General features: G+C 38.6%; 1 protein-coding gene across 1 annotated transcript in view; it reads left to right on the top strand.

The window, feature by feature from the left end:
* Window positions 1-27,049, top strand: part of Tmtc2 (Transmembrane O-mannosyltransferase targeting cadherins 2) — a 432,809-nt gene that overhangs the window by 387,169 nt on the left and 18,591 nt on the right. Inside the window, exons 4-6 of the mRNA XM_089253117.1 lie at window positions 14,773-15,334; window positions 20,034-20,997; window positions 25,793-25,907. Coding sequence (XP_089109243.1) covers window positions 14,773-15,334; window positions 20,034-20,997; window positions 25,793-25,907 — 1,641 coding nt within the window. The remainder of the gene's footprint in view (window positions 1-14,772; window positions 15,335-20,033; window positions 20,998-25,792; window positions 25,908-27,049) is intronic.

The following is a 27,049-nucleotide window of genomic DNA, read 5'->3' as shown; positions in this document are numbered from 1 at the left end:
AATAATGTAACGTGCTTCACCATTCTCGTACGCAAAGGGTTGGGGGTTAGGGGTTCTAACCTCTCCCCTTGAGAAAGTATTATATTATAGTGTTATTTTGCAGGAAACAAAAGTAGAAAACTCCCCATAAGGAAAAAAAATCTGAAAATACACCCCCCCCCTCGAGAAAATTCTGCGTACGCATATGTGCTTCATACATAGAAGTAAATGCGTGTTATGCACTGTATTGTACGTTTTAAAAATTAGTTACAGAAAAAGAATGTCTGAATTCATAAATATTATTACGAAAATTTGTGAATAGTTCATGTTTATCATTTATAATGACACTTTTCGCCAGTAAATAGTCATTAGCATATGTAAAAATGAAAATCAATGCATTCCTCTGAAAATGACGCCAAAACTGGCAACGAACTTGTCGAAGTTCAGCGAAAGCTCCGTTGATTTGGCGACGTCATCGTGCCAAGAGACTAGGCCGGATATTCGAGATTCTATTGTAGTCTATTTGAGTTTCCCCGTATATGATGGAAACGCAATATGCAATTTATTTCCCGCTTTTTCAACGTCACATAATAATTGAACTCACACGTAATTCTCTTCACGTTCCTACTGCATGATATATAGAAGCTGATAGCCAAGGAGAAAGCAGAAGTCCAAATCGGAGAAAACGGAGGAAAGAAATAGAAATTTTAACAATGCACGCGTAGGCGCATAGGGAACCAGCAAAGCGGCCAATTAAAGTTCCCAATTATTTTTTTTTTAATTAAAAAAAATAAGTCATGTTCGAGGTAAAACGGAAATTTCCGGGAGAAAAAATAGCATTAATTTTTAAATGGCTAATTAAAAGTTCCGTAAATTCATCAAGTGGATTACCTTTAGCTCCCGTTGCCATTCCGTAATGAATAAATATATTTTCCAATTTATTATTATTATTTTTTCAATTAAATTTTCTCCTAATGTTCAGTTTTGCGTCTGAGTTGAGAAATATTTTTTACGACAGTTTCATTAATTTGCATATTTTTTTAGCAATTTAATATGGGTATATTAATGAAATTTTCTTCATGCATATGAAATTAGCTGCTCCGAATGTTTTTGATTAAATATATAAATTATTTAATTACTTTTATTAATTTTCGAACAAAATTCCGTTTTTGCATAAAATTTTGTATTAATTATTCCCCTCTCCCAAACGAATAGCTAATGACAGTGAAAATATGCTGAATGGTTCTAATTCAAGTATTGTATTCAGGGTCTTCTAGAGCAGTGTTTCTCATCCAAGGTACCCGGCCCTGACATCAGTCAAACCGGGCCGTGAATGATTCATCTTTTTATTCTTCCCCATTTATTTCCCACAGTCGTGTTTATGACCGGGGCTTCCGCTCGATAAAAGATACTCAACCAGGCCGCGGGCTTCCTAAGGTTGAGAACCACTATTATAGGGGGAGGGGGGAACGAATGTATGCTAAGTAGTGCCAAACTTGAGTAACATATATTTTGGGCCAGATATGGGGGGGGGGGGAGGGGCAATACCAAAACTAACTAACTCTCTCTCTCTCTCTCAAGGAAAATTACAGCAACCTCAGTTCTAGTTAGCTGAGTGAGTGACCTAATAATTGAGGCAGTGAGTGACCTAATAATTGAGGCAGTGAGTGACCTAATAATTGAGGCAGTGAGTGACCTAATAATTGAGGCAGTGAGTGACCTAATAATTGAGGCAGTGAGTGAGTGCACACTTGCTCACTAAACCACTCACTTGCTCACTCACCAATGCAATTACATGATCACTCACTAATGCACTTACTCAATTATTTGCTCACTCACTAATGCAATTACTTGCTCACTCACTAATGCAATTACTTGCTCATTCACTAATGCAATTACTTGCTCACTCACTAATGCAATTATTTGCTCGCTCACTCACTCATATGTTCGTTCAACCACTTTGTCTAGCCACTCACTCATATGTACTCGTTCACACACACACACACTCATTGACTCTGTCCCTTACTTACCCGTTCTACCACGTGCTCGCTACCCTCACCCACTTACTGGCACCACATGATCATTCACTCACCCACGTGTTATATCACATGATCATCCACACTCACCCACTTGCTCTCTCACACGCTCACACACACAGACTAGCTTACTCACTCATCACTAATTAAGTTCCCGACTGTTGTTGATGAATATTCGTGTCAGTGTCATTGTTGATTAACTTTTGTCTCGGTGAGTTTTCCGGACATGGTAAATGCTACACACATCACGTGTTTCATCATTACCGTATAGACGCAATAAAATTATACACTAATGAGATTTTGTCGCTATATCGGTAATAGAATCTCATTCGCGCATCCATAGGCGGCCATAGACTTGGAAGTCTGGGGAGGGGGGCACGGCCATTATTGCTGGGAGGGGGGACACGATGATGATGATGTCAATTCATATATACATTAGATCAGTCAACTCCATCTTTGCCCCCCCCCCCCATATCTGCACCCATGCGCGCATCGTTTGAAATACTAAGTTGTTGCTATATATAATATTCCGACCGTTTTTTCTCTTTTTCCAAACGGCTCTCAACCCTTTGATAACACTACTCAACACTGATTTTGTTCCCAAAGACATTTTCAGTGATATTCGGGTGACTTTGGGGCAGTAAATATGAATCCGCATCGGTTTCATCAGATGGGCTCAATTTTTTTTTTCATAAAGTGGAAGTTAAATTTTAACGGTAATACAGGGTCTTTATAATTAAAGTTCCACTTTGAAAAGGAAAACTACTGGACAAAATGTTATGAAACTTGGTAATAGTTTACAGGAGGTCGCAGAATTCACTCCCCCCCCCCCAAAACAAGTTCGAAAACTCACCACCTGCGGGGAATGGCGCTATATGCAATATTGTTAAACGAAATAAGTTTAATTATATTCTCGGCATCCATATTTTTATGAACATCTTTTTTCAGCCACCTCGTTGGGTATTTTTCTTTTGTGGTATTCGTATTTTTATTTGCAAATACACCGAATCCCATTATAACGAACTCCAAGAGACCGGAGAAATCATTTCGTTATAAAGGAATTCCAGGTTTTTGCATTGTTCCTGCGTAAACTTATCTGGGGGATTCGAAAAAGCGTTCCTTAAAACGAGATTGTTTTCGCTATAACGATATTCGACTGTATTTTAATGAAAACACCATCACTATAGGAGAGTTGAAATATATCCCTCTTATTTAAAACTAGCTATAATACCCGCACTGCCCGGGTTTTCTTCAATGAGGCTTTTTGGATCACGTGACATCTCCCTCTCTCTTTGAGGGACATACAAACCGTGTCCAAGTTAACCAATATGGCGACTTCCTGCGCGACTCATGAAAGAAACAAATCTAGATTTAAAGAAACATAGAAATGAATAATTTCCTTTTTTAAGGGGCGCTAATTATTTCGATTTCTCCTCCTTGAACTTTAAGTTATCCATCTGCTTGTTTCAGCTTCCAAAAATCTTAATTAAAGCTGTGGAATTTCTTCGATATACTTTACGGGACCATAATTAATTTTAAAACAACCTAAACCATGTGAATTTATGAAGTTGAATATCAAAAAACAATACGGAGAGATTAATTTTCATGCTTGAGAAGATGTAAATAAAAAGTTGAAATCAATGTTACTGCATGAATATACAACTACAAAGTAGGTCCGGCTAATTATTTTATATTTCATTTTCTGGGTTTCGTATCTCTAAGCGAACTCAATATTTCAAAAATCGAGAATTCAATACAATTTTTAAAATTATTGATGTGACAGAAAATACCACCAAATTTTCGCATTTCTACAGTAAAATAGACAATTTTAACATGATTTCTATGGGGATCATCCTTTGCCTGTCCCTCAAAGTGATGCTAATGATGATTCTGACGTCTGTTCAAAAAAGCTCTCATTACTGGGAAAGATTTAAAAAGAGTAGCAAACCATTATAAAGCCATAAACTATTATACATACACTGGCAGCGTTAAAGAAGGGGCGAACCAGAACCAGAATCAGAAGTTCACGGAAGGGGCAAACCCTTGTAAAGGCATATACACACGTCTGAAACGCATTGGTAGGGAACCACGGTAACCAAAGTAAACGTTCCGAAAGTGATTGTTGAGGCCCCAAAAACCATTGTCGCCCGACAGTTTTTTTGCCCATTGGGACAGCATTCGCCCTGCTCTGATGAAATTTTAAAGTAGCCTACGGTTCATTCCCGGTCCTGTTTGGTATATATGCAAAATCTGGCGACGATCTGCCTAAAACTGTAGATTTGTATAAATGACTTACATACATACTTTCACATTTATATATAAGATAATAGAGTTATCGTAGTATCAAAGTACAACTACGAATCATGGAATTTCAAGACACGGATAAAACGAACTCATCCGAGTCAAAAACGAAACCGATTTTGTTTCTTGTTCTCGTATCGATTATTTACATCGATAATAAAGATGTAAAAGATAGGAGATGCTCTTCCAAGACAAATATCTAGGAAATTTATTGGCGGGCTTAATCGGAGCGTAGAAGAGGAGAAACGATCGCGGTTTATATTTATTTTATTTGATTCCTTTTTTGGCGCGATCGAGGAATTTGATGCACTCGAGCGGACGGGATTTTAGCCAAAAAATAAAATAAATAAAATGATGATGATGGCGGAATCGGTTGTTGTTGTGGATGATGGCCATGGCGGTTTAAGGCGGTTGAGTAGGGGGTGGGGGAAGCGTGGTTTATAGCGTCTAACTTCTACCATCACCATGGTAACAGCATCTCCTTGACGATGACGTCAGTGATTTCCTCGGTGATATTTTGTTGGTTTTTTTCTTCTCTTGTTAGTCTTCACTCTATCTTTCCCAACACAACTTTGGAACGCTCGAGGGTCTGTTATAATGAGCGGATACGATGCGGTATAAAGAGATTTCGGTACCGAAATATATGTATTATATTGAGTATCAATTTTATAAAATTGAATAGCCTTTAAACCTACTCTCAAATATGATTTTTATTTTATACTAAAAAAACAGGAAATTTATATTCAAAAATATTGCAACCGAGGATACGTTTCAAGACTTTTTCATTAACGTAAATCTAACACGCGATTTCTGAAGGGCTTTTGCAAGGTGCTCAGTAACTAATCCAACACTTCGTGGAAAAATTTCATCGGAATAATATGTACAGACGATCCCGCTTATAACGTTCCCCCACTTCTAACAATTTCCCGCTTGGTACTACTTATTTTCGTGATCTCAACTCCAAGTAATTCTGATTAAGATTTCTCCCGTTTAAAGTGTTTCCCGCCTATAACGTTATTACATGAGAGTTTTTTTTTTTTTTTTTTTGGAATGCGTTATAAGCGGAACCCACTGTATTTCGGTAATCAATGTTTGATTGAAATGCGCTCGAATAATATGATTCTGAAATATTTTCCTTACCTTTCGTTATCTCAAGATGGCGTATTTAGATTTCAGTGACTTATAGGTTAGACGCTTAGAGCAGTGTTTCTCAACCGCTGGGCCATGGTCCAATAACGGACATCAGTCAAAACCGGACTACGAGCGATTCACTGTTTTTCTCCATTTACCGGTCATTAGTCTTACGCAGACGCCCCATTTTTGATTTTGCCGCCATTCCCGCATTCTATATAGTCTACTTTTTCCTCGAATTCGCTACCCTTTGCTATAACCCCGCTTGCCCCCCCCCCCCCACTCCTGCAAGTACATCTGTGTGAGTCACTCGTTTTGATCAATCCTGTGCCCACACATTCTCTAAGTCGCTCTTTTGGTGTGATTGCACGCTGTTTTTCTCACTTGCACACAGTCTAGGTCAGCGGTGCTCAACCTTTGGAAGCCCGCGGCCCGGTATAACTCTCTTGTGTAAGTGGGTCCGCGTCCCGGCGATTGAGAAACATTCCCTTGAACATGATTCACACTTGGTTGTAGATGAAATTATTTCCGGTAAAATTTATTTACAAAAAAGGCATCGGAATTTAAACCCTGATTTCGAGCATGAATTCGTCATTCCTCGGGTGGAATGCAAAATGGGCGACACCCCGGCTCGGTTGGAATCATGATGACTTATCTGTAGCAGATCTTTTTGTGTAATGTATTTGTATTACACTGTGTTTTTCAGAGAGAGGGGAATACCAACCCCGCTATAGCGATATCTGTATGGGTATCCACGGATATTTTATCGGGGGTGGGGGACTAGATTTTTTTTTTTTTTGGAAAAATTTTGTTACGGCACATAGCATGAGTCATTATAGATTCTCAACCCCGAAATATTACCCCACCCATTTTATAGCAGCAGCTGCTTTCACCGCAATACGTCCTCTCCAATCTTCCCTCACATATGGGTATTCCCCCTTACCCATTTTTTTCCCCATTTCTATGTCCATGCTTAACGAGTGAGACCAGATTTAAATGGAAATATACGCTCATATATTGACGCAAGACTTCTGGCAGCCGTTGTTGAAGTTCAGGCGGGAGAACACGATCCTATTGTTTCCAGCGATCCTGGTTCCCGCACGGGAGATGGGCGGATTCATAATGGATGGGCAAACTAATCTGGTAGAGCTTTCCTAATCGAAACGTCACGATTTTCATACTGGTGAATGTCTTTATTAGATCAATTGCGCATGCATCGTAAAATGAGCTGCTGTTAGTTATATAAAGCTGTGGCTCTCAACCATTTTCATGACCCCCCCCCCACCCCATTAAGACCATATTTCATTTTCATGGTCCTTCTGTTTCATCCAGCCCTTCCCCCGGCCCTATTTAGGAGCGAGACACTTTCTGTTTATGGAATTGAATTTATTCAGAACTAAATTTATAATAAACAATAATTTTATGAATAAGATTGATATCCGGAACCCTCGACCAGACACTGATTTAAAAAAGGGCGGTAGGGAGGGTACTGCCCCCTACCCCCACCAAGAGCCGAATTTTATGAGAAAATGGGTCTGTGAAAAATACAGGATGATCCAATGAACCTCCCCAATAAATTGCTCTCCCTGGCTCTGTTCCTGCCCTGTGCTTAGAGTTTAGTGAGCTTCCTTCTTGCTGGGGTTCCATTCATGGCCGTCTCACCATCATGTGCCCTCCGGGAGAAGTGATGTTTGGGGGCTCCATACAAAACTGGAATTAATAGCTTTACATATTTACTCACATACTCAAAAGTTGCAGTGCCAAATATCGTCGCGAGGGACCGGGTCATGTCCACATAGGTTAAAAAAAAGAGCCCTGGTTCTATGGACAGTTCTAGATTCCGAAAGAAGTCACATTTTCCCCCACCATGTTTCATATGGCAGCTTCAGTTCTTCACAGCTAGCTGTCCCTTAGAATATCTCATTACCGCAGGAGTGGGTGGGCATATGGCCAAGGTTGACCCACACGGCTTCCGCAATCGACCACATTTCACAAACTTGCGATCCCATTATGGCTCATACGGTTCCAAGAACCACATCACTCAGACTTGCGATCCAGATGTGACTCACGCGGTTCCGAACGGCACAGCATGGAACAAGACCCCCCTCCAAAATCCAGAGATGAAATTTAGAGCTATTTTCCTGGAAATTCCTCCAACATAAACCACAATTTATCACCACTTTTCTCCACACCCAACCTTTAAAGTAAATATCAACACATTTATCAAGAATCTCGAGAATTTAAGCGGGAATCGGGATGTATTTTTCCCGTATTTGTCACATACACACGTATTTCTATAAAAGAGATAAGCCGTTTCTCGAGAGACCGAGAATCCTGAGAATTTCCTTCGGGGATAAGAGGAAATTTTCTTTTTGTAAATATAAAAAGGTGCAAAATACTCTGAAAGAAAACAAAAAACTGGAAAACATAAAAATCGGGCCATTTTTTGACAAAAAAATGAAAAATAAATAAATAAAATAGCGGCAGAATTTCACGCTTCAATGCAGACAATAAACAGGCGAAAAGAGATAAATTTTTACAGCTTTTCCCGTTTTTTTTTTTTAAAAGGGAGAGAGAGAGAGAGAGAATGCCATTTTCCCATTTATGGTACGAATAGGAGAAGCGGAGAATAAGCTTTTTCGTGTATGGTGGGGTTATACATGTATGGATACATATATATATTTATAAAATGGAAGGACCGTTAAATCCTGTTTTTTTTCTGGAGAAAGGGGAAAAAACAGGAGCGGGTGAAAAAAATGGGGGAAAAAAATCATATTTTCCCTTTTATTTTTCATTTTTCTCCTTTTGTCTGAATCCAGTCAAATTTTTACGAGGAAGGAAACGTAATTTCCGGAATATTTTTTTTTTGTCCCGGAGAAATTTTATCCTTTATGGGATCACATTAACTGTACCTTTTTTTTTCATCATTTGAATATCTATGAATTTAATTTTTTTTTCAAATTATTTGAATTTTGTGGTATTTGTATATTAGTGTATCATCGAAGTAGGTTTTTTGGCCGTATTTTGGAAATATGTGTGGGTAATTATGTACAGGGTGTCCCTTCAAAGTACGTATCAACGCTGTGGAATAAGGGTCTTCACTTCGAATCAGTAAAAAGTTTCTGAAGTTTTTGCCGCACGGCAACAATTGTGGGAGATATTGTTGGGAATTTTCAACGGAAAATGGTTTAAAAAAAAAATTCAGAAGATATTGTTGAGAATTATTTCAAAACTCCTAGGAAGATATTGCTGAGATTTTTGCTTCGAATCAATATTAAAGGCCAAAGATCAGAAGATATAGTTGGGAATGTTGTCGATAAAAATTTTTAATATATATATTTTTTAATTTTTTAATATTTTTTTCTTTTTAATATCGATGTAAAGGTGGGAAAATATTGTTGAGAATGTTTGAAGAGAGATGGTGAAAAATATTGTTGAGAATTTTTTTAAGATGGTGTTCAAAAGGTCAGATGACATTGGTGGAAAAATTTTCAACATGGTGATCACAAGACGTTATTGGAAAGTTTTTGAATTCATGATTCCACATTATTGGAAATTTTGATTAGATGAATGCAGTCAAGAGGTCGGAAGACATTGTTGAAATCGAAGACATTATTGGAATTTAAAAAAAAAAGGCAGTGGTCTAAAAGTCGGAAACGCATTGTTGAAATCGAAGACATTATTGGAGTTTTAAAAAAGATAGTGGTCTAGAAGTCGGAAGGCATTGTTGAAATCGAAGACGTTATTGGAATTTTAAAAAAGACAGTGTTCTAAAAGTTGGAAGGCATTGTTGAAATCGAAGACATTATTGGAATTTTAAAAAAGACAGTGTTCTAAAAGTCGGAAGGCATTGTTGAAATCGAAGACATTATTGGAATTTAAAAAAGGCAGTGTTCTAAAAGTCGGAAGGCATTGTTGAAATTTAAAAAAAAGACGGTGGTCTTAAGCAGTGAAGGCATTATTGGAATTAAGAAAGAACAGTAGCCTAAAGATTCGAAGGCATTGTTGGAATTAAAAAAATAGTAGTCTAAAGGTTGGAAGACATTGTTGGAATTAACAAAAAGACAGCAGTCTAAAGTTCGTAAGATATTGTTGGGATTTTTTTTTAAAAAAGACAGTAGTCGTTGCTAAGAATTTTCTATATGGTAGTAGTCCAGAAAGAAATCGTTCAAAATTGTTTGATTTGATAACTGTGGTCAACATGTCAGAAGACATTGTTGGGAATTTTTTCTTCAGAACAGCGGCCAAAAAAAGGTTCAAATATGATGTTGAGAATTTTTGAAGATGACGATTAAATGCCGGTCAGAGAACGTTACTGGAAGTTCTTTGGTTTGATGATTACAGTGAAAAGGTCAGAAGCAATTGTTGGAAATTATATTTTTGAAACAATGATTTTTTTTTAAAGCCTTAGATAAAATCGGTAATTTTTGCGGACTGCAGTCTAGAGGTAGATTGAGAATTTATTGATTAATGATTGCGACCGAAATCGAGAAAAGATAATGTTATGAATTTGTTAATTTGATGATTGTATTCAAAAATGTCGCGAGACATATATTGTTAGGATATTTTTTAAACAGTTACTAAAAATCTGAAGATATTATTGAATATTTTTGAACATACTTAGTAAAATGATCGAGATATACTGTTGAGGATTTTTTTTTAAATTGATGATTGTGGTCAATGAGAGTAAGAGACATTGTTAGAAATATGCTCTTGAGATTGCGGTCGAGTTTGGAAGACATTGTTGGGAAGTTTCTGTTTGTGGAATCTTGTTCTTTGAAGTTTCTCTTCTGGAAATGCTTGTTTTTAGAGCAGCTGTCAAGCGATATTTTGGGAATTTTTCAAAATGACGATTTAGATGGAAGAAAACATCAATGAAATTCTTTTTTGATTTTGATGATTGTGGTCGGAACATATTGTTGGGAAATTTTTATAAGAAGTCCGAAGACATTGTTGAGAATTTTTGAAGATGGCGGTCAAAAGATATCGATAGAATTTTTTTTGTCTTTATTTCGTAGTTGTGTTCAACAGATCGGATGGCATTGTTAGCAAGGCTGTAGTGGGACGGGGGGACTTGGGGGGTCTGGTTCCCCCTCTCGAAGTGTGAAAAAACAGAAGAAAGGGAAAATGATTGACGAATCTATTGTTCTATCGCTGTGGCCCCCCCTTCCACCCGAACGAAATTTCTGGCTACGGGCCTGATTGTTAGGAATTTTCACTCCAAAATTGCAGCCGAAGATTTTTCCTGAGAATTTTTGAAGCTGACGTTTAGAAGGCTAGTGTTGGGAAAAGATTGGATAGACCAAGGGTGCTCGTCCTTTAGGACAGTGCGGGCCACTTCATTGATTTGAAAACGATCTCGTGGGACACTTAAGTAATCTGTAAAAGCACCGACAGACACGTATGTGATCCGTTAATGTGCCGCGTGTCACTTAAGTGATCTGTTGATGTGCTGCGGGGAACTTCAGTTATCTGGAACGGCTGCCACAAGTCGGTCAAGTTACCTGTAAATATGCCGCGGGGGAATCAAGTGAACTCGAAGTGTGCCGCAATGATCTGAGAATATATCGCGGTGGACTTGAGTGATCTCAGAGTTTTACTCGTGTTAAGTGGTCTGGAACTTTGCCGTGGGTCACTTAAGGGTTCTGAAAATGTGCTGCAGACTGCTGAATCTATAAATGCGTACGGACCACACTCAAGTGACGTGGAACTGCAGCGCGGGTTATTTAAGTGATCTGGAAACGTGCCACTTGGTTCATTTTCACAAAATCAGGTTTAAGGCCACATCAGATGACTCCGAGAGCCGCATTTGGCCCGAGCATGTATGGGGCTAGACATTGGGAATTCTTTCAAACATAGCGGTGGAGAGATCAGAAGATATTGTTCTATCGCTTATTTTGGCAGTTTTTTACTTGGCAGTTATTAATGGCAGTTTACCATCTAGAATTTCCGAATGTGCGGAATCCGACGATTTTCAATACCCCCCTTTTTTCCCCGAAAAATCCGGAGATTGAAACTTGCTGATCATTATCATCATCAGGCTGATAATTTACTGATCGGATAGTCATTATTACGACAACTAATGTCTTTTAAGTTTGATTAAAAAAGAACGTCGGCCATTAAAAAAGGAAAAGATAATGGGATTGGTGTCATTTTAATGATCCCGGAGTCATCAGGATGAGTCATATGAATAGCCAATCTAATTACATGGCTTCGGACTGTCATTAACTATCTTGTATGGGACATGGATTTTCTTCTGTTTCATTAGTTTGTAATTTAATAAAAGTTGCCTATTTCAATTGTGCAATCAATAGCCATTTTCTTCAATGTAGCATTGTCATATAGCCATGGCCCCCATATGGGGGTGGGGGTTGCTGACAGGGCTCTAGCCCTGGGGCCCGGGATACTGCACGGGTCACTTGACCGACATTTATCACCGTTCCAGAGATAACTAAAGTTTCCCGAAGCACATTAACAGATCACTTAAATGACATGCGGCACATTAACGGATCACATAAGTTCCTCTTGTGCTTTTATTGATTACTTAAGTGTCCCACGAGATCGTTTTCAAATCAATGAAGTGTCCCACACCGTCCTAAAGGATGAGCACCCTTGGTCTCTTCCCAACACTAGCCTTAAACTCTTGTATAGGACATGGTTTTCTTCTGTTTCATTAGTTTGCCATTTAATAAAAGTTGCCTATTTCAATTGTGCAATAAATAGCCATTTTCTTCAATGTAGCATTGTCATATAACCATGCCCCCCCCCCCCACATAGGGGAGGGGTGGTTATAAGACAATGTCTACCCCCACCAGTACTAGAGCCCCCTAGCCCTGGGGCCCGGGACGATTAACATTTTTTTTTTTTGCTTTTTCACGCTATAAATTAACTATAGAAGGGCCCGTTAAAAGTCTGACCGAGGGGCCTGCAAAAGATCCCACCCTAGGGGCCCCGCTAAAGGATGTGGGGGGCCATGGATATAGCAGCGGTTCTCAACCTTTTTTGACTCGCTGAGCCCTTCCGGGTATATACAGTCAATCCTGCTCATAACTTTCCCATTTAAAACGTCTACGGTCCTTCATGAAGGAAGGGTCAAAGTGCTTATTTGTATCTGAATTAAAAAGAAGTAGGACCAGGGCGAAAATTTCAATTTCTCGGGGTGCCTTGGAAAGTGGCATAAAGTAGGTAAATATTAAGGGAACTTAGATGAGACATGTCGTTGTATTTCATGCAGTCGATTCGGAATACATGTCGCGAGAAACAGGGGACTATCAGTATTTTTCGCCGGTAACTTTCCTTAATTGATTAAGTTCGAATATTTAAATTTTGTGAATAAATGAGGAATATGACGTTGTCCAAGAAAAGTCGGAAATGTCTTTGAATTCTTACAAGATCCCTTGAAAGGACTTTCCGCGGTGTTTTTCTTCCCACGCGAATCCTTCCACATCCGCGATTTATCGAATCCCTAAACGTAAAGATTCTTCGGTGAAAGTCGGTCTTAGCGTCTTCTCTTCCTTACAGCGTGATTTACGACTGGTTCGTGTCTCGATGACATCTATGACATTCACGCAATTTACTACTGCTTCGCCTGCGCAACGGCGACAAATATAAAAGTCCCGGATTTATATCACAAATATATATCTACACGCGTGTAAACGGAAGTGTCCGGATCGTTGTTACAAACGATTTAGATGAAGATTTCTCTCCCGTAATGAAGACTGGCGGCCGCTTTCATTGGGACAAATGCGTTTGCTTCGATGTGGTTTCTTGGGTCGCGGGGAACGGGCGATTCATCAACGTCTTCAAAAAGACGTCGAGATTTACTGGATTAGACACGAGGGTTTTCCAGTTCTCATCATTAATTCTTTATCCGTTCTGTCGTCTTATAGAGGGGAAAATTCCAATTGCACGGAATGTTTTGAAAAATGTGTCGGATGTCATCTCCTAGGAGCAGTAGGAATTTAAAATTATTTCTTACACAGATGGAATGGATGATTGTTTTGCTCGGCCGAGCTACGTGGAATCAATAGGATTTCTGGATATCATGCGGAAGTGAACTTCGGAAAGAAGTGTCTTTTATATTCTTAACCGGGAATCGAAACCAGGACCATCGTAGGTGTACGCAGAATTTTCTCGAGGGGTGGGGGGGGGGGGGGTTCAGATTTTTTTTCCTTCTGGGGGGGGGCGGGAGTTACTTTTTTTATCTCGCAAAATAGCAATATAATCTTGGCTCAAGAGGGGGGGGGGGTTTAGAACCCCAAAACCCCAACTTTGCGTACGCCAATGAGGACCATTATACCACTGAGCGGCAATCTTTTTCCCCTTGAAACACGCACAAAAGCGTGACTTGCTAAGAGATATTGCGGCCTTTCTTTAACTTCAGCTAATGGTTTCCAGGTGGCGGCAGTAGTGATGGGCATAGGCGGCGATAGACTTGGAAGTCTGGGGGAGGGCACGGTTATTATTGCTGTGGGGGGGGGGGCACAATGCTGATGATGTCAATTCACCTATACATATATGCATTAGATCAGTCGACTTCACCTTTGATGCTGGGGAGGGGGAGGGCAATGGCCCCCCGCCGTATCTCCGCCCATGGTGATGGGTGTTTTTCTTTTCAATAACACGCTTCTGTTTCCAATGTGGCAGTTATAATTCGGATCAGGAAAATCTTAAAAACCGCTTAAAGGGTTAATCCATTTGAGCCTTTGAATGTAGCTTCAGTTGGGTTCACCCTGATCTGAAACGTATACCATATCCAGTAATTCACCTATTCCTCTGATAAGGTATATGACGTTATGTACAGCAAAACTCGGTTACAATGGCATCGAAGATTCTGTGAAGTTGTGTCGTTATAAACGAGGTTGGTTGACGCTTTCATGTAATATAAAATGTGAAAAATGTAATCAAATGCTTTACATAAAGTTGAAAATTTCGATACGATTATTTGGATGACCATATTTTATCGAGAAAAATGCGAAATATTTGAATCATGAACACGAACGAGTTGCCAATTCTCGGAGAAAATATTGTCAATATTGTCAGCGAAATCACCGATTATTGCTTTTAAAAAGCCTCTGGCTGATAAATAAATAGCTTCAGTAAGCCTGATCGACATTATATGCGAAATTCATTACTTTCTATGAGGGGCGGTTAAATCGAACTGCTATAATTGACACCACTACTTTTACGTCAATAATTATTGACGTAAAAGGTGTCGTTATAACCGTATTTGATTATTACAGAATTATTCGAGTAAATACATAATCAATATCCGTGTTGTTCCTATTTTTATAATGATTTTATTTTTTGTATCTTTTGTGTATAGCCGCGCCATCAAGACGAACCAGGACCTGCTTCCTACAACTCCGATCTCGAATTTGTTCTTCAATGACTTCTGGGGCACGCCATTGACGCACAGCGGTTCACACAAGTCATACAGGCCGTTATGCGTGCTGTCGTTCCGGCTCAACTACGCCCTGACGGGATTCGAACCCTGGAGCTACCACATGTTCAACGTCCTCCTCCACGCTGTCGTCACGGGCCTGTTCGTGCACCTGGCGACCATCCTGTTCCTCGGTAGCCTGGTGCCGATCCTGATCTCCGGTCTGCTGTTCGCTGCGCACCCGATACACACCGAGGCCGTGGCCGGAGTCGTCGGACGGGCGGACGTCGGGGCGTGTCTCTTCTTCCTGCTGTCCCTGATATCGTACATCAAGTACTGCAAGTACAGGGACAAGAAGCTCAACCTGTACGCGTCCCTGATGTGGGCGACGGCGTCCATGTTGACCAAAGAGCATGGGATAACCGTTCTGGTGGTCTGCGCCATGTACGACATCTTCGTGCATCATCGGCTCATGCCCAGGGAGGTGCTGTCCGTTCTCCTGGACGTAAGTACTGTTCGAATACTATCAGAAACGAAATGAGTGAAGGCGGAAATCTCTGCAGTGTGAAAGGGGGGGGGATGGTTATAATCCAACATTCCCGAAACTCAACCTGCACGCGACACTGATTGTAGGCGTCAGCGTCCAAGGAGCACGGGAATACCGTTATGGTAATCTGTGCCGTGTACGGTATCTTCGTGCATCATCTGGGTGCTCCCTCTTCTCCTGCGTGTCCGGAAAATTCACAACTAGGAAAATTCACCGACTAACAATTCACTGGTAGGAAAATTCACCGCTGGAAAATTCACCGACAACAGTTCGATGCGAGTCAGTTAGCGTGGGAGTGAGCGATTGAGTTACTGAGTCAGTGAGAGAGGAGTGAGTCAGTGACCTAATGAGTCAGTGAGAGAGGAGTGAGGGAGTGACCTAATGAGTCAGTGAGAGAGGAGTGAGTGAGTGGCCTAATGAGTATGTGAGTGAGTGACCTACTGAGTATGTGAGTGAGTGACCTAGTGAGCATGTGAGTGAGTGAGTGACCTAGTGAGAGTATGTGAGTGAGTGACCTAGTGAGAGTATGTGAGTGAGTGACCTAGTGAGAGTATGTGAGTGAGTGACCTAGTGAGAGTATGTGAGTGAGTGACCTAGTGAGAGTATGTGAGTGAGTGACCTAGTGAGAGTATGTGAGTGAGTGACCTAGTGAGAGTATGTGAGTGAGTGACCTAGTGAGAGTATGTGAGTGAGTGACCTAGTGAGAGTATGTGAGTGAGTGACCTAGTGAGGGAGTGAGTGAATTAGTTAGTTTTAACCTAGTAGTGTCACAAATGATTGATTCACTCCCTCACTCACTCGCTCAATCACTCAATCCCTCACTTGCTCAATCATTCAATCCCTCACTCGCTCAATCACTCAAATCCCTCACTCGCTCAATCACTCAATCCCTCACTCACTGACTCAGTAACTCAATCACTCGCTCCCTCGCTTTCTGACTCGCATTGAACCGACAATAAAAATTGTTAGTCGGTAAATGTTCCTAGCGGTGAATTTTCCGTAAACCGTTCTCCTGGACGTAAGTCATGCTCAAATATTAGCAGGCGCGAACTGTGTGTAGCAAAACTCTCTTGTGTGTAAGGGAATGGGGCCCTTATCCAGTATAACTCACAAAACTCAATCAATCAATACGCGCGATCAATCAAAATCAATACGCGTTATTGATTGTGGGAGATGAAGTCAATGTTGTCCGAAGGGCATAGGATCACCGTCCTGATAGTCTGTCGTGTACGATATTTTCGTTCGTTATCGGCTCATGCCAAGAAACGTGCTCTTCGAATTAATGGACGTAAGTTCCAATGCTATCAAATAGGATTCTGTGTCGGCAAAACATTGGCGAGAATATAGGGCTCTAATTCAGATTCCCGAAAATCTACCGGTGGGCGACCTTCATCGTGGGTGACGACGTCCATGGTAGTCACCAAAGCGCACGAGATTACCGTTCTGATAGTCTGTGCGATGTGTATGCTATCATCATGCATCATCGGCTTGTGCCGAAAATTGTGCTCTCCCATCTTCTGAACGTATCAGGCGCGAACTGTGTGTATGGGAAAAATTCTCTGGGCGCTCATAAGACATTACCGAACCTGAACCAGTATGCGCCACTGATTATGTGTGACGACATCCATGTTGACCAAAGAGCAGTAATTTGGGCCAAGTATGATATTCTCATGCATCATCGGCTCACACCAAGAGAAGTAGGCCTACTTTCCGTTCTCATGAACGTATTAACCTACTGTTCACCGCTCAGGCGCGGACTGTGTGTACGCAAAACTCTCGAGTGTATGAAGGGATGGCTCTTATCAGACATTTTCGAAACTCAGCCTGCACATGTTGATTGTATGCGACGGTGTCTATGTGACCCAGCACAAGATCAGCGTTACGGTTGTCTGTGCCATGTAGGATGTCTTCGAGCATTATCGGCTCATACCAATACTCCAATCTCCTGGACATCCAGGCGTGAAATATATGTATAGGCAGAACTCTCTGAGGGGTATGGGAGGGACCCTTATCAGACATTCCTGATACTCAACCGGAACGCGTCACTGATTGCGGGTGACAGTGCACCATTCTGGTAGTCTGCGCCATGTACGATATCCTTTTGTATCATCCGCGGTTCATTCCAAGAGAGGTGCCCTCCGTTCTCCTGGACTGTTCAAATACTATCAGGCGCGAACTGTGTGTTCAGCCAAATTCCCTGAAGTATTGGGGAGGGGGGGGGGGCTCTTATCTGACATTCTCGATAATAATTGCCGGTAGTTAATTATTAATGACTCTTTCCATCTGTGTATTCCCTTCAGAGGAGAGTAGGCGAGGAGGGAGGGGGGAGAAATACCAGATTAAATCAATTAGCCAACCGGAAATCCGTAATTAAGGAAACGTTAGGAGTTCCAAAGTAGGAGGTAACTGGATATTTCACCGTAAAAATTACCGCTGTTTAGTCGCCTGGAAACTTCACATAATGGAGATAATTATTTTTCAATATCCCCGCGTACATATTTTTCCCTTTAATTTGATTCATTTTCGTCGCGAATCATGAAGAAATGAAGTTAACGTCACGAATGAAGTTAATTAAAGAAATCATTAATGCCGTTTTTTCTTTCAGTGAAGCTTTGATGTTTTTTTTGTTGTTGTTGTTGTTTTTCCTTCGGGAAATTAAGTCCCGTTTTTTTTTCCGGCTTCTCTTGATGAAATTTCAATGAAATTTGATAATTCTCTTTTTTTTTCCCCTCGTACATTTGAACCCCGTTATTACGGAACTCTGCGACGTATGACGAACACTCTGAACGTGTAGATGGAAATTTATGATCGCAGAGTCGTTTTTATGGCCCGTCCCGTAGGTTGTTCTCCTATACCTTCGGCTGTAGTGAACCTAAATTTTGGCTCTTGGCTGTCGCTTTAACGTGCTCCGATCGTGTACGAGGTGATTCTGAACTCACGGCATAAACTTTTAGGAGTGATGAGGAACACTAAAATGGCAGTGTTATAACAAATATGTTTGGTATAATGCGTGTTTTTGATCTAAAACCAGTGGGTTTTAAAAAATGCAGTGTTGCTAATGTTCGCATGGGATGTATTTCAGGATGAAGCGGAAAGAGAAGCAAAAATATAGCTAGTTACTATGGTATATATATAGTGATGGACTGTATTAATGCGTGTATTTTTTGATCAAGGGGATCCTGTGTTCTAAGGTTGAGTTTTCTAAACGTTTTGATTTTTTTGCCACTTTTGTATCCTGAGGTACTTCGGTGGCTCTTTCGATTCCTGTGACACACTAATTGAGAATCAAGGTTACTTCAATAATTTTATCATCAAAATATGCAGCACCCCCTAATCAATTTCATAGAATTTTAATGGCATGCGTATTATTTTAAACCATTGAAACAATATCCATACTCTAGGAGACATTTTTAAATTGATAATACAGTAGTCTCGATAATCTGGCCGAGCGCTATTCCGACCCGTCTAGTGATCCGGTATTTTTGAGCGGGTTTACTTCTAGCATAAACGAGGAAACCATGTCTGCGCGCAAAAGTTTATATTATTTAGAGAGGCTTTTTTTAACTAAAACTTCCAGTGATCCCGCACATTTTAATCTGATACGCGCCGGATTAGCGCTAGAGTACTGCATATGAATAGAATTCCTAGAATTTGGATACAATACCAAGACACCCTTCAAGCAATCTTAATGTTTGGGATATCCCTGGAAACAATATGTGCATATGGCAGGAACCTTTAAAACGATATGTGCATGTGGTAGGAACCTTTGAAACAATATGTGCATATGCCAGGAACCTTTGAAACAATATGTGCATATGCCAGGTACCTTTGAAACAATATGTGCATATGCCAGGAACCTTTGAAACAATATGTGCATATGGCAGAAACCTTTGAAACAATATGCATGATATGGGAAATCCCTTGAAACAATATGCATGATATGGGAAATCCCTTGAAACAATATGCATGATACGGGAAATCCCTTGAAACAATATGCATGATATGGGAAATCCTTTGAAACAATATCCATATTATGGGAAATCCCTTGAAACAATATCCATATTATGGGAAATCCCTTGAAACAATATCTGATTATGGGAAATCCCTTGAAACAATATCCATATTATGGGAAATCCCTTGAAACAATATCTGTATTATGGGAAATCCCTTGAAACTATATGCATATTATAGAAAATCCTTTGAAACAATATCCATATTCTAGGAAATATTTATTTATTTGAGTAATATTTATATGTGGATGAGTGTAAAATTTTTGATTTGAAAAATGGTCTTGCGGATGAATGCGAAAAATGTTTTTTGATAAAAATTCTTAAGGATGATTGCGGGAATTTCGATTTAAAAAAAAAAATTGTATGTGAAAAATGCAAAATTTTTGATTAGAGAAACATTTTTGCAGATAGGTGCAAAAATTTTCGAATTAAGTAATATTTTTGTGAATGACTGCGAAATTTTAGATTTCAAAAATATTTTTTGCGGCTGAATTAAACGTTTTTGAAACGATTGATTTTTTTTTGTCGGACAATTTCTGGGAGATGTTTTTGAAATTTTTTTGTTTTTGCGAAATTTGGATTTTTCATTTACGAAATTCACGTATCTCTAGTAAATTGATCTTTTTTTTTGTTTTTGTATTTTTCAGAAACGCCATAAGACTCTGCGTGAGGGTATCCTGCACCTGATAGGAGCAGCCATCACTCTCCTAGCTTTCAGATTCCACTTGATGGGCAGTAAACCTCCGGACTTCGCCCCAGCGGACAACCCGGCTTCGGACAGCAGCTCGTTCCTCACCCGGACCCTGACTTTCCTGTACCTGCCGTCTTTCAACTTCTGGCTCCTACTCTGTCCGAAGTGGCTGAGTTTCGATTGGTCGATGGAATCCATACCTCTACTGACTTCGCCGCTGGACGTTCGGAATCTCTACAGTGCGTGTTTCTACGGTGGTACCATCCACCTGATATACTACCTGTCGAAGACGCTAGCCAGGAGGAGCGCCGAAAGCGGCGGGTACTACAACCAGTTCAACGCTTACAGCAACGGCGGCGGTGGGCAGTTCATGGCCAACAACAACAACAACAACAACAGGGCCTCGTACAACAGCAGCAGCAACGGACGCTATAACAAAAGCAAGGGATTCGCGTACTCTATGAACAACAATCACTATCCGATCTCGAACGGCCATAGGGCCAATGGTCACGTGATGTCCAACGGATACGCGGCCTCCTCGCCCTTCGTGGGCTCGGCTGGTCAGCTGGGCACCAGCAGCAGGAACTGTAGTTTCCCACCTTCCAGGCATGACGTTATGCTCATGGCCATAAGTCTTCTGGTGTTCCCGTTTATACCGGCGACTAATCTGTTCTTCTACGTCGGGTTCGTGGTGGCAGAGAGGGTCCTGTACATCCCGAGTATGGGCTTCTGCATACTTATAGCTCTCGGGGCGGAACAGCTGTACAAGAGGACGGAGTACAGCTTCAAGAGGAAGCTGTTAGTGTCCTGCACGATATTTCTGCTAGTCATCATGTCGATGCGTACCGTCAGGCGTAACATGGACTGGTGGCACGAAGAGAACCTGTATCGTTCCGGAATACACATCAACCCTCCCAAAGGTAGGCGCTACTGTACAGATTCATCCCATATACTTGAACCCTGATATAACGAACTCCGATTTAACAAATTTTTTTAGAAATTCCTGTGCGTATATTTGTGTTAATTTCACCTCCCGGTATAGCGATTTTCCACGATTTAACGATTAAAAATGTCGGTTTTATCTGGTCCAGTAAATCAGGGTTCAACAGTATATTAAATTATGTTCAACAACAATTTAACAATTTAATTCAGTTTTAATTTGTTTCACAACTCGATAGACAAGCCTGAGTATATTCAAAATTCAATTTTTCTCTAAATATATTCCAGTTCGATAATGATTATGTACTTTTCGCAATCAACAATATGTTATGAAAATTATATTTTTCTCTACAAGGTCTAATCAAATCTATCATCCAACAATACATAACAATGAATAATGACAATAAAAGCGAAACAATAAATTATTATTATTATTATTATTAATTATATATAATATATATAAATTATTCGTTACATTCTTTTAGCAATGCTTACATTTCTTTTTATAATGTTTTTACCAAGTATTTCTTTCATTCAACAAAACGAACAATATCTTTCGACAAACTCCATATGTCAAATCTTTCAGCATTAAGTATTGAGTAAAAAATATAATTAAAATTAACTAATGTAATAGCTGCAATTTATCACGAATAAAGTAAAATATTTCAACATAATTTAAAGAGAAAAATATTGAACATGCTGCTAAAAGTATTTCTGTGCGTTTTTTTTTCATTTCATAATAACTATTTTTTTAAGTTTTCCAACAAAAGTGAAATTGTTTGCTTCATAAACTTTTCTTTCAACAGTGCTTATTCATTTTTTTTTCTTCCAACAACACATAACAATGAATAATAACAATTGCAATGAATTCTTCATAACGGTAACAATGAATTCCTCATAACAATAACAATGAATTCCTCATAACAATAACAATGAATTCCTCATAACAATAACAATGAATTCCTCATAACAATAACAATGAATTCCTCATAACAATTACAATGAATTCCTCATAACAATAACAATGAATTCCTCATAACAATTACAATGAATTCCTCATAGCAATGAATTTTTATCGATCTCAGAAGAAAAAATCATTCAACGTGGCATTTTTTTAAACAACATTATTTTTTCAAGTATTTATTCCATTCAACAATGAACAATATCTTTCAACCAATTTCAAAACTTAAATCTTTTCCTTTAACATTAAAAATTGAATGAAAAAATTAAATTAAAATAATGTAATGAATGCAATTTACGAAGAATAAAGATACTTGAAAGGGAAAAATATTTAAAATATTTATAATTTATTTTTTAAAATCTTCCCACAAAAGTGAAGTTGTTTTCTTCAGAAATTTTTTTCCTCATGTTTCTAACAATTTTATTATTGGAAATTAACATTTTTAGCAGATTCATCGTGATATGATTATCTTTCATAATCCATATATAATATGCTAGTTATGAAAATTAGTTTCTCAACAGAGTCTACGTAACTTTTTCCCCCAACAATACATAACAATGAATAATAACAATAACGTTGAATCCCTCATAACAATGAATTTTCATCGATCTCAGAAAAAATAACATCATTCAACGCTACATATTTTTAAACAATATTATTTTTTATATGAAGCATTTCTTTTCATTCAATAATCAACAATAAACTTTCAACATATTCCAAACTTTAATCTTTTTTTCTAACACTAACAATCAAATAAAACAAATTGAAATTTAATTTAATCAATGTAATAACTATGTATTATCAAGAATAAAGATAAATATTCCAACACTTGAAAGAGAAAAATATTTAAAATATTTGTACAAATTTGTTTCGTTTTGTTATTAATATATTTTTTTTTAAATCTTCCAACGAAAGTGAAGTTGTTTGCTTCAGAAAAAAAAAAAATGTTTCCACATTTTTAACAATTATTATTTTTCCACTGAAAAGAAGATTTAAAGTTCTCGAAGCATCTTGTGAGTAATTTTATTTTTTAAATTTTTTCGAAGAGAGAAATTTATGTATTTTAATATTTTTACTTGTTTCCAGTTTTAATAAGTTTGAAGAATTTTCTGAATTAGCTTAAGGAAAAGAAAAATATATTTTCCAAGCAGAAAAATTTTCGCTTCTCTGTTGCTCATAATCTGTCTCGGCAAAAATTTTCTTTTTTTTTAAAAAATTCAAAATCCACGATTTTAGAAAATTTTCCTGCAAGTCTTACGCTTGTTTTTTGACGTTATAAGAAAAATAAACTTATTTTTCGGGGAGGAAAAACTAATTTTTTTTCTTTTCTATTCACGCCATGGCTTGATCAATTTCAGTTCCTACGAGTTGGTTCTGTACTCCACCAGGTGGCGTTGATGGCACCATTTTTTTTTTTTTTTTTGCTTGGAACGCAATTCTGGTTTTTCGGAAGTTTATGGTTAAAGTTGACATCAACTTATGCATATGTAATTTTTTTTTCCCTGCCCACCACATAGGCCATGACATTCTGTGCATAGCAGTGAAATTTAATATGCATGAACCCCATTTCGGCACGAGGAAAAAGAAATTTTATTTTACTTCTTTTTTTCTCATTTTAGACGGAAAATAAGAATGACGTGAGTTTAAAATTCCCAAGAAAAAAAAAGAAAGAAATAATAATAAAATTTTCAGGAAGCCATCTTTTCTTGAAACTTGGGCTCTAAAAATATAAAGGGAGAAAAATGTAGAAATGTGTGTATCCATAATACATGATGTACACTCGTACAGCTCTACTGTCACTTACCTTAAAACTTTAGGTATTATATTTTTTGATAGGATGACGGAATATACGTAGGTTGTAGCCAATAATTTTGTCATCTTGTGTAGTTTGAAATTTATGAATTTTTCTTCCCGACTTGGCAAGTTTTCGATGTGTAGTACTTTCGGTGGTGACGAGGGAAAGTTCGATGATACAACTATAAATCTGGTATACATTAATACTGTATTGGAATTTACTGTTTTTTGGAAGTAGAGGTGACTATATGACACGCGTATTTTACGGGACATTCCAGTATCTCCATTTATTTTCGGCTATCTACATTAAAATTGCCCCAATTTTTTATAAAAAAAAGTATTTTTGTAATTTGTAACCTTTATTGAAACCATGGATGAAGATAATTTAAGAAACTTGTTACGAATTTTTTCTTTACATTTACTTATCTTTTTTCCCGTGAAATGTATTTTAACTCATTGTGCTTAGAAAGGAGTAACCTTTATTTTCCACCACTACTTCCAAAACACCAACTCTGTCCATATCGCAATTTACTGCCATTAATGGGGTTGGAAATGAGGACGAGCTTCCTAACACCACGCCACTCGGGCATCGATTTTCCCCCACTAGCAATAGGTATGTAGAAACGTTTTCAGCGTTAACTTTTCTGGCGATAATTGCTGACCTTTAGTGGCAATTGCCAACCTTTTGGCGACAACTGTTGCTCTTTAGTGACAATTGTCAACCTTTTGGCAACAATTAGCAACTATTTTTAGGTGGCAATTAAAGATTTCTCATTACATAACAACAGCGGTCAACCTGATTTATGAGTTAAGAGATACCAACCCCCGGCTCGGCAAACATAGTTCGCCATACGGGGTTCCCCGAAGGGAGCATTTATTTTCTCCACAAAAAAAAAAAAAATAAAAAAAATAAAATAAAAAATAAAATAAATAAATAATAATAATAATAATAATAATCAACTTTACATCTTGGCCCAGGCAGCAACCATTAACAACTCGCGAGCAGCAATTTAGTGTCTCTGGGGTTTATATGATTTATGAGTTATGTTTCAGGGTTCGGCTTAGATCTTACTGTCCGCTATCGGGGAGTGATATACTTTAAAGCCCTATTCCACGGGACCGGGGATCAAAAAAAGTGTTCGTTAACGGGAGGTGTCCGTTAAGGGGAGGTTCCATTGTATACACATTAGTCAATGTTTTTATTGTATGAAACATTTGGAATTAATAGAAAATATGTTACAAACTCAAGATAAATGTAATTGAGAACAGTTACTGGCCTCCAAGTATTCAAGTTGTCTTCAATACGCACAATTAATTATTTTTTGTCCTCTGTTGAGCCAATAGAGGGAGCTAACTTTCCTAGTGAAAAGTAAAAATAATCGATCATTGTAATTAAATGCCATTTTCATTCCAATTTGATGATTGATGAGATTGATGATATTCGGGAAGCTTTATTAATATTGATGCTTCGTCAGTTTTCAGTATACTAACGTTGTAAAATGGCAATTGAATTTGTTCCCCCATAATCGGATATTGTGTGTTGGCCTTGATAAGTATTTTGGTGCAAACCGCACCTTTTTATGTTAATTTCGTTGATATTTTTATTAATTTTAAAAATTTATTTCTCACCTACCCAGCATTTTTTGCTGAAACTAAAGATAACTACTATTACTATTATCATAATTTCCTTTTTTATTATTAATTGGAGCAAAATTAGTTATCAAATTCAAATATAATTAAATAATTTATAATAGCACCACATAAAAATAAAATTATTCTATGAAATATGCGTATTCAAACATTCAAAGAAATTTATCATATTTCTCTTTCGAATGAGGAATATGGAAAAATTGCATAAAAAAATTATGTACTTCAGGTTATTTCAAATCCCACAAGAGTCCAATAAATGTCCAATAAAATTTGTTTCTGGAATATACAAGAAAATTATAATAACATGCAAATTTGAAATTTTTTCTGTGCAGTTTTTACTCATTCGATTTCTTCTCTTTTTTTCTTATTAGCTTATGGAAATTTGGCAAACATACTGAGCTCTCAGGGCAAAAAAATGGAAGCCGAATGGGCCTATAAGAAAGCCTTGAGTTACCGAGCGAATATGGCCGATGTACATTACAACCTGTAAGTATTCAAATACGAATTCATTTTTGCATTTTGATTTTCAAGTGCGCGGACAATCAAATTTACCCCCATCTCAACTGCAAATTGAAAATTCGAATTGCTGTGCCTCTATTATGTTTCGTGATAATAGATGGCGTTTTCACAAGTACAGTAATGTTTATATATATAGGGGTTTGAAGCTGCTAACAAACCAATTTTTTTTTTTTCGAAACTTGCCAGGTAGCGAATAAGTCAATGTTTTCAAAATTTTAAAATTAATGATTGTCCTATCGCCTCTAAGGGTGCTGAAGGGTGTTATATACGCACGAGATTGTCAACTGGTGTTAAAACATTCGAGTCGAACTTGACGCTAACAAATCGATCTTCATTTGGATCACTGACAAAAATGTCATACCTCCTGACGCAATTATTGAAATAAATGGCACTCAAATTCCACATGTGAACATTACTAAATGCCAAGGGCGCATACAGAGGTGGAGCGATGGGAGGGGGCGAACGTTCTCGCAAGAGCAGAATAGTATGGAGAATAAATTTGTCTGTCCCGTAAAATACGGGGCATACAATGAATCACTTTTTCGACACATCACCCTGTATCCACCTGCCTCCGCTCCGTTCGGAGGTGAAGATTTCTGTGTCCGCTTCATTCGCAACTGAAGATGTTTGCCTCCACTCAGTTCACGGCAGAATATGCTTGCTTCCACTTCATTCGCAGCTGAACGTCTTCCTTCGCTCAGGCACGGATCCAGTTCGAGGGGATAGGAAAGATCACTCCTCTCAACCCTTCAGCCCTCCCGACACATCGTCTCGGATCCGCGCTAGCTAGATTCATTAGTGTCTTTTTGGACAAGCATTTATCTTCTACACAGCAGCGATTCTCAACCGGTGCTCCGTGTGCACTTCCCAGGGGCTCCGCGGCGACTCGAGGAAAATAAAATAAATCAGTAAATTTTATAGTTAAATTAAAAAAAGAGGTCTACAAAGGTCCGCCATAAAAATTGGGTTCAACAGGGCATTTGGTAAATAGGGCTCCGCCATAGAAATTACAACCCGAAAAGGGCTCCGCGAGCCAAAAAAGGTTGAGGACCACTGTTCTACAGCATAGTTTCTAAAACTCAAAACTTTTTGTTCCATCGCCCCCCCCC

The sequence above is a fragment of the Pholcus phalangioides genome, unplaced genomic scaffold, assembly GCF_987345545.1.
Source record: "Pholcus phalangioides strain wild (caught in Gottingen) unplaced genomic scaffold, Ppha-v1.0 ptg000032l_1, whole genome shotgun sequence".
Taxonomy (NCBI): domain Eukaryota; kingdom Metazoa; phylum Arthropoda; class Arachnida; order Araneae; family Pholcidae; genus Pholcus; species Pholcus phalangioides.
Note: the sequence above shows the minus strand (reverse complement) of the source record. Positions and strands in the feature narration are given on the sequence as shown.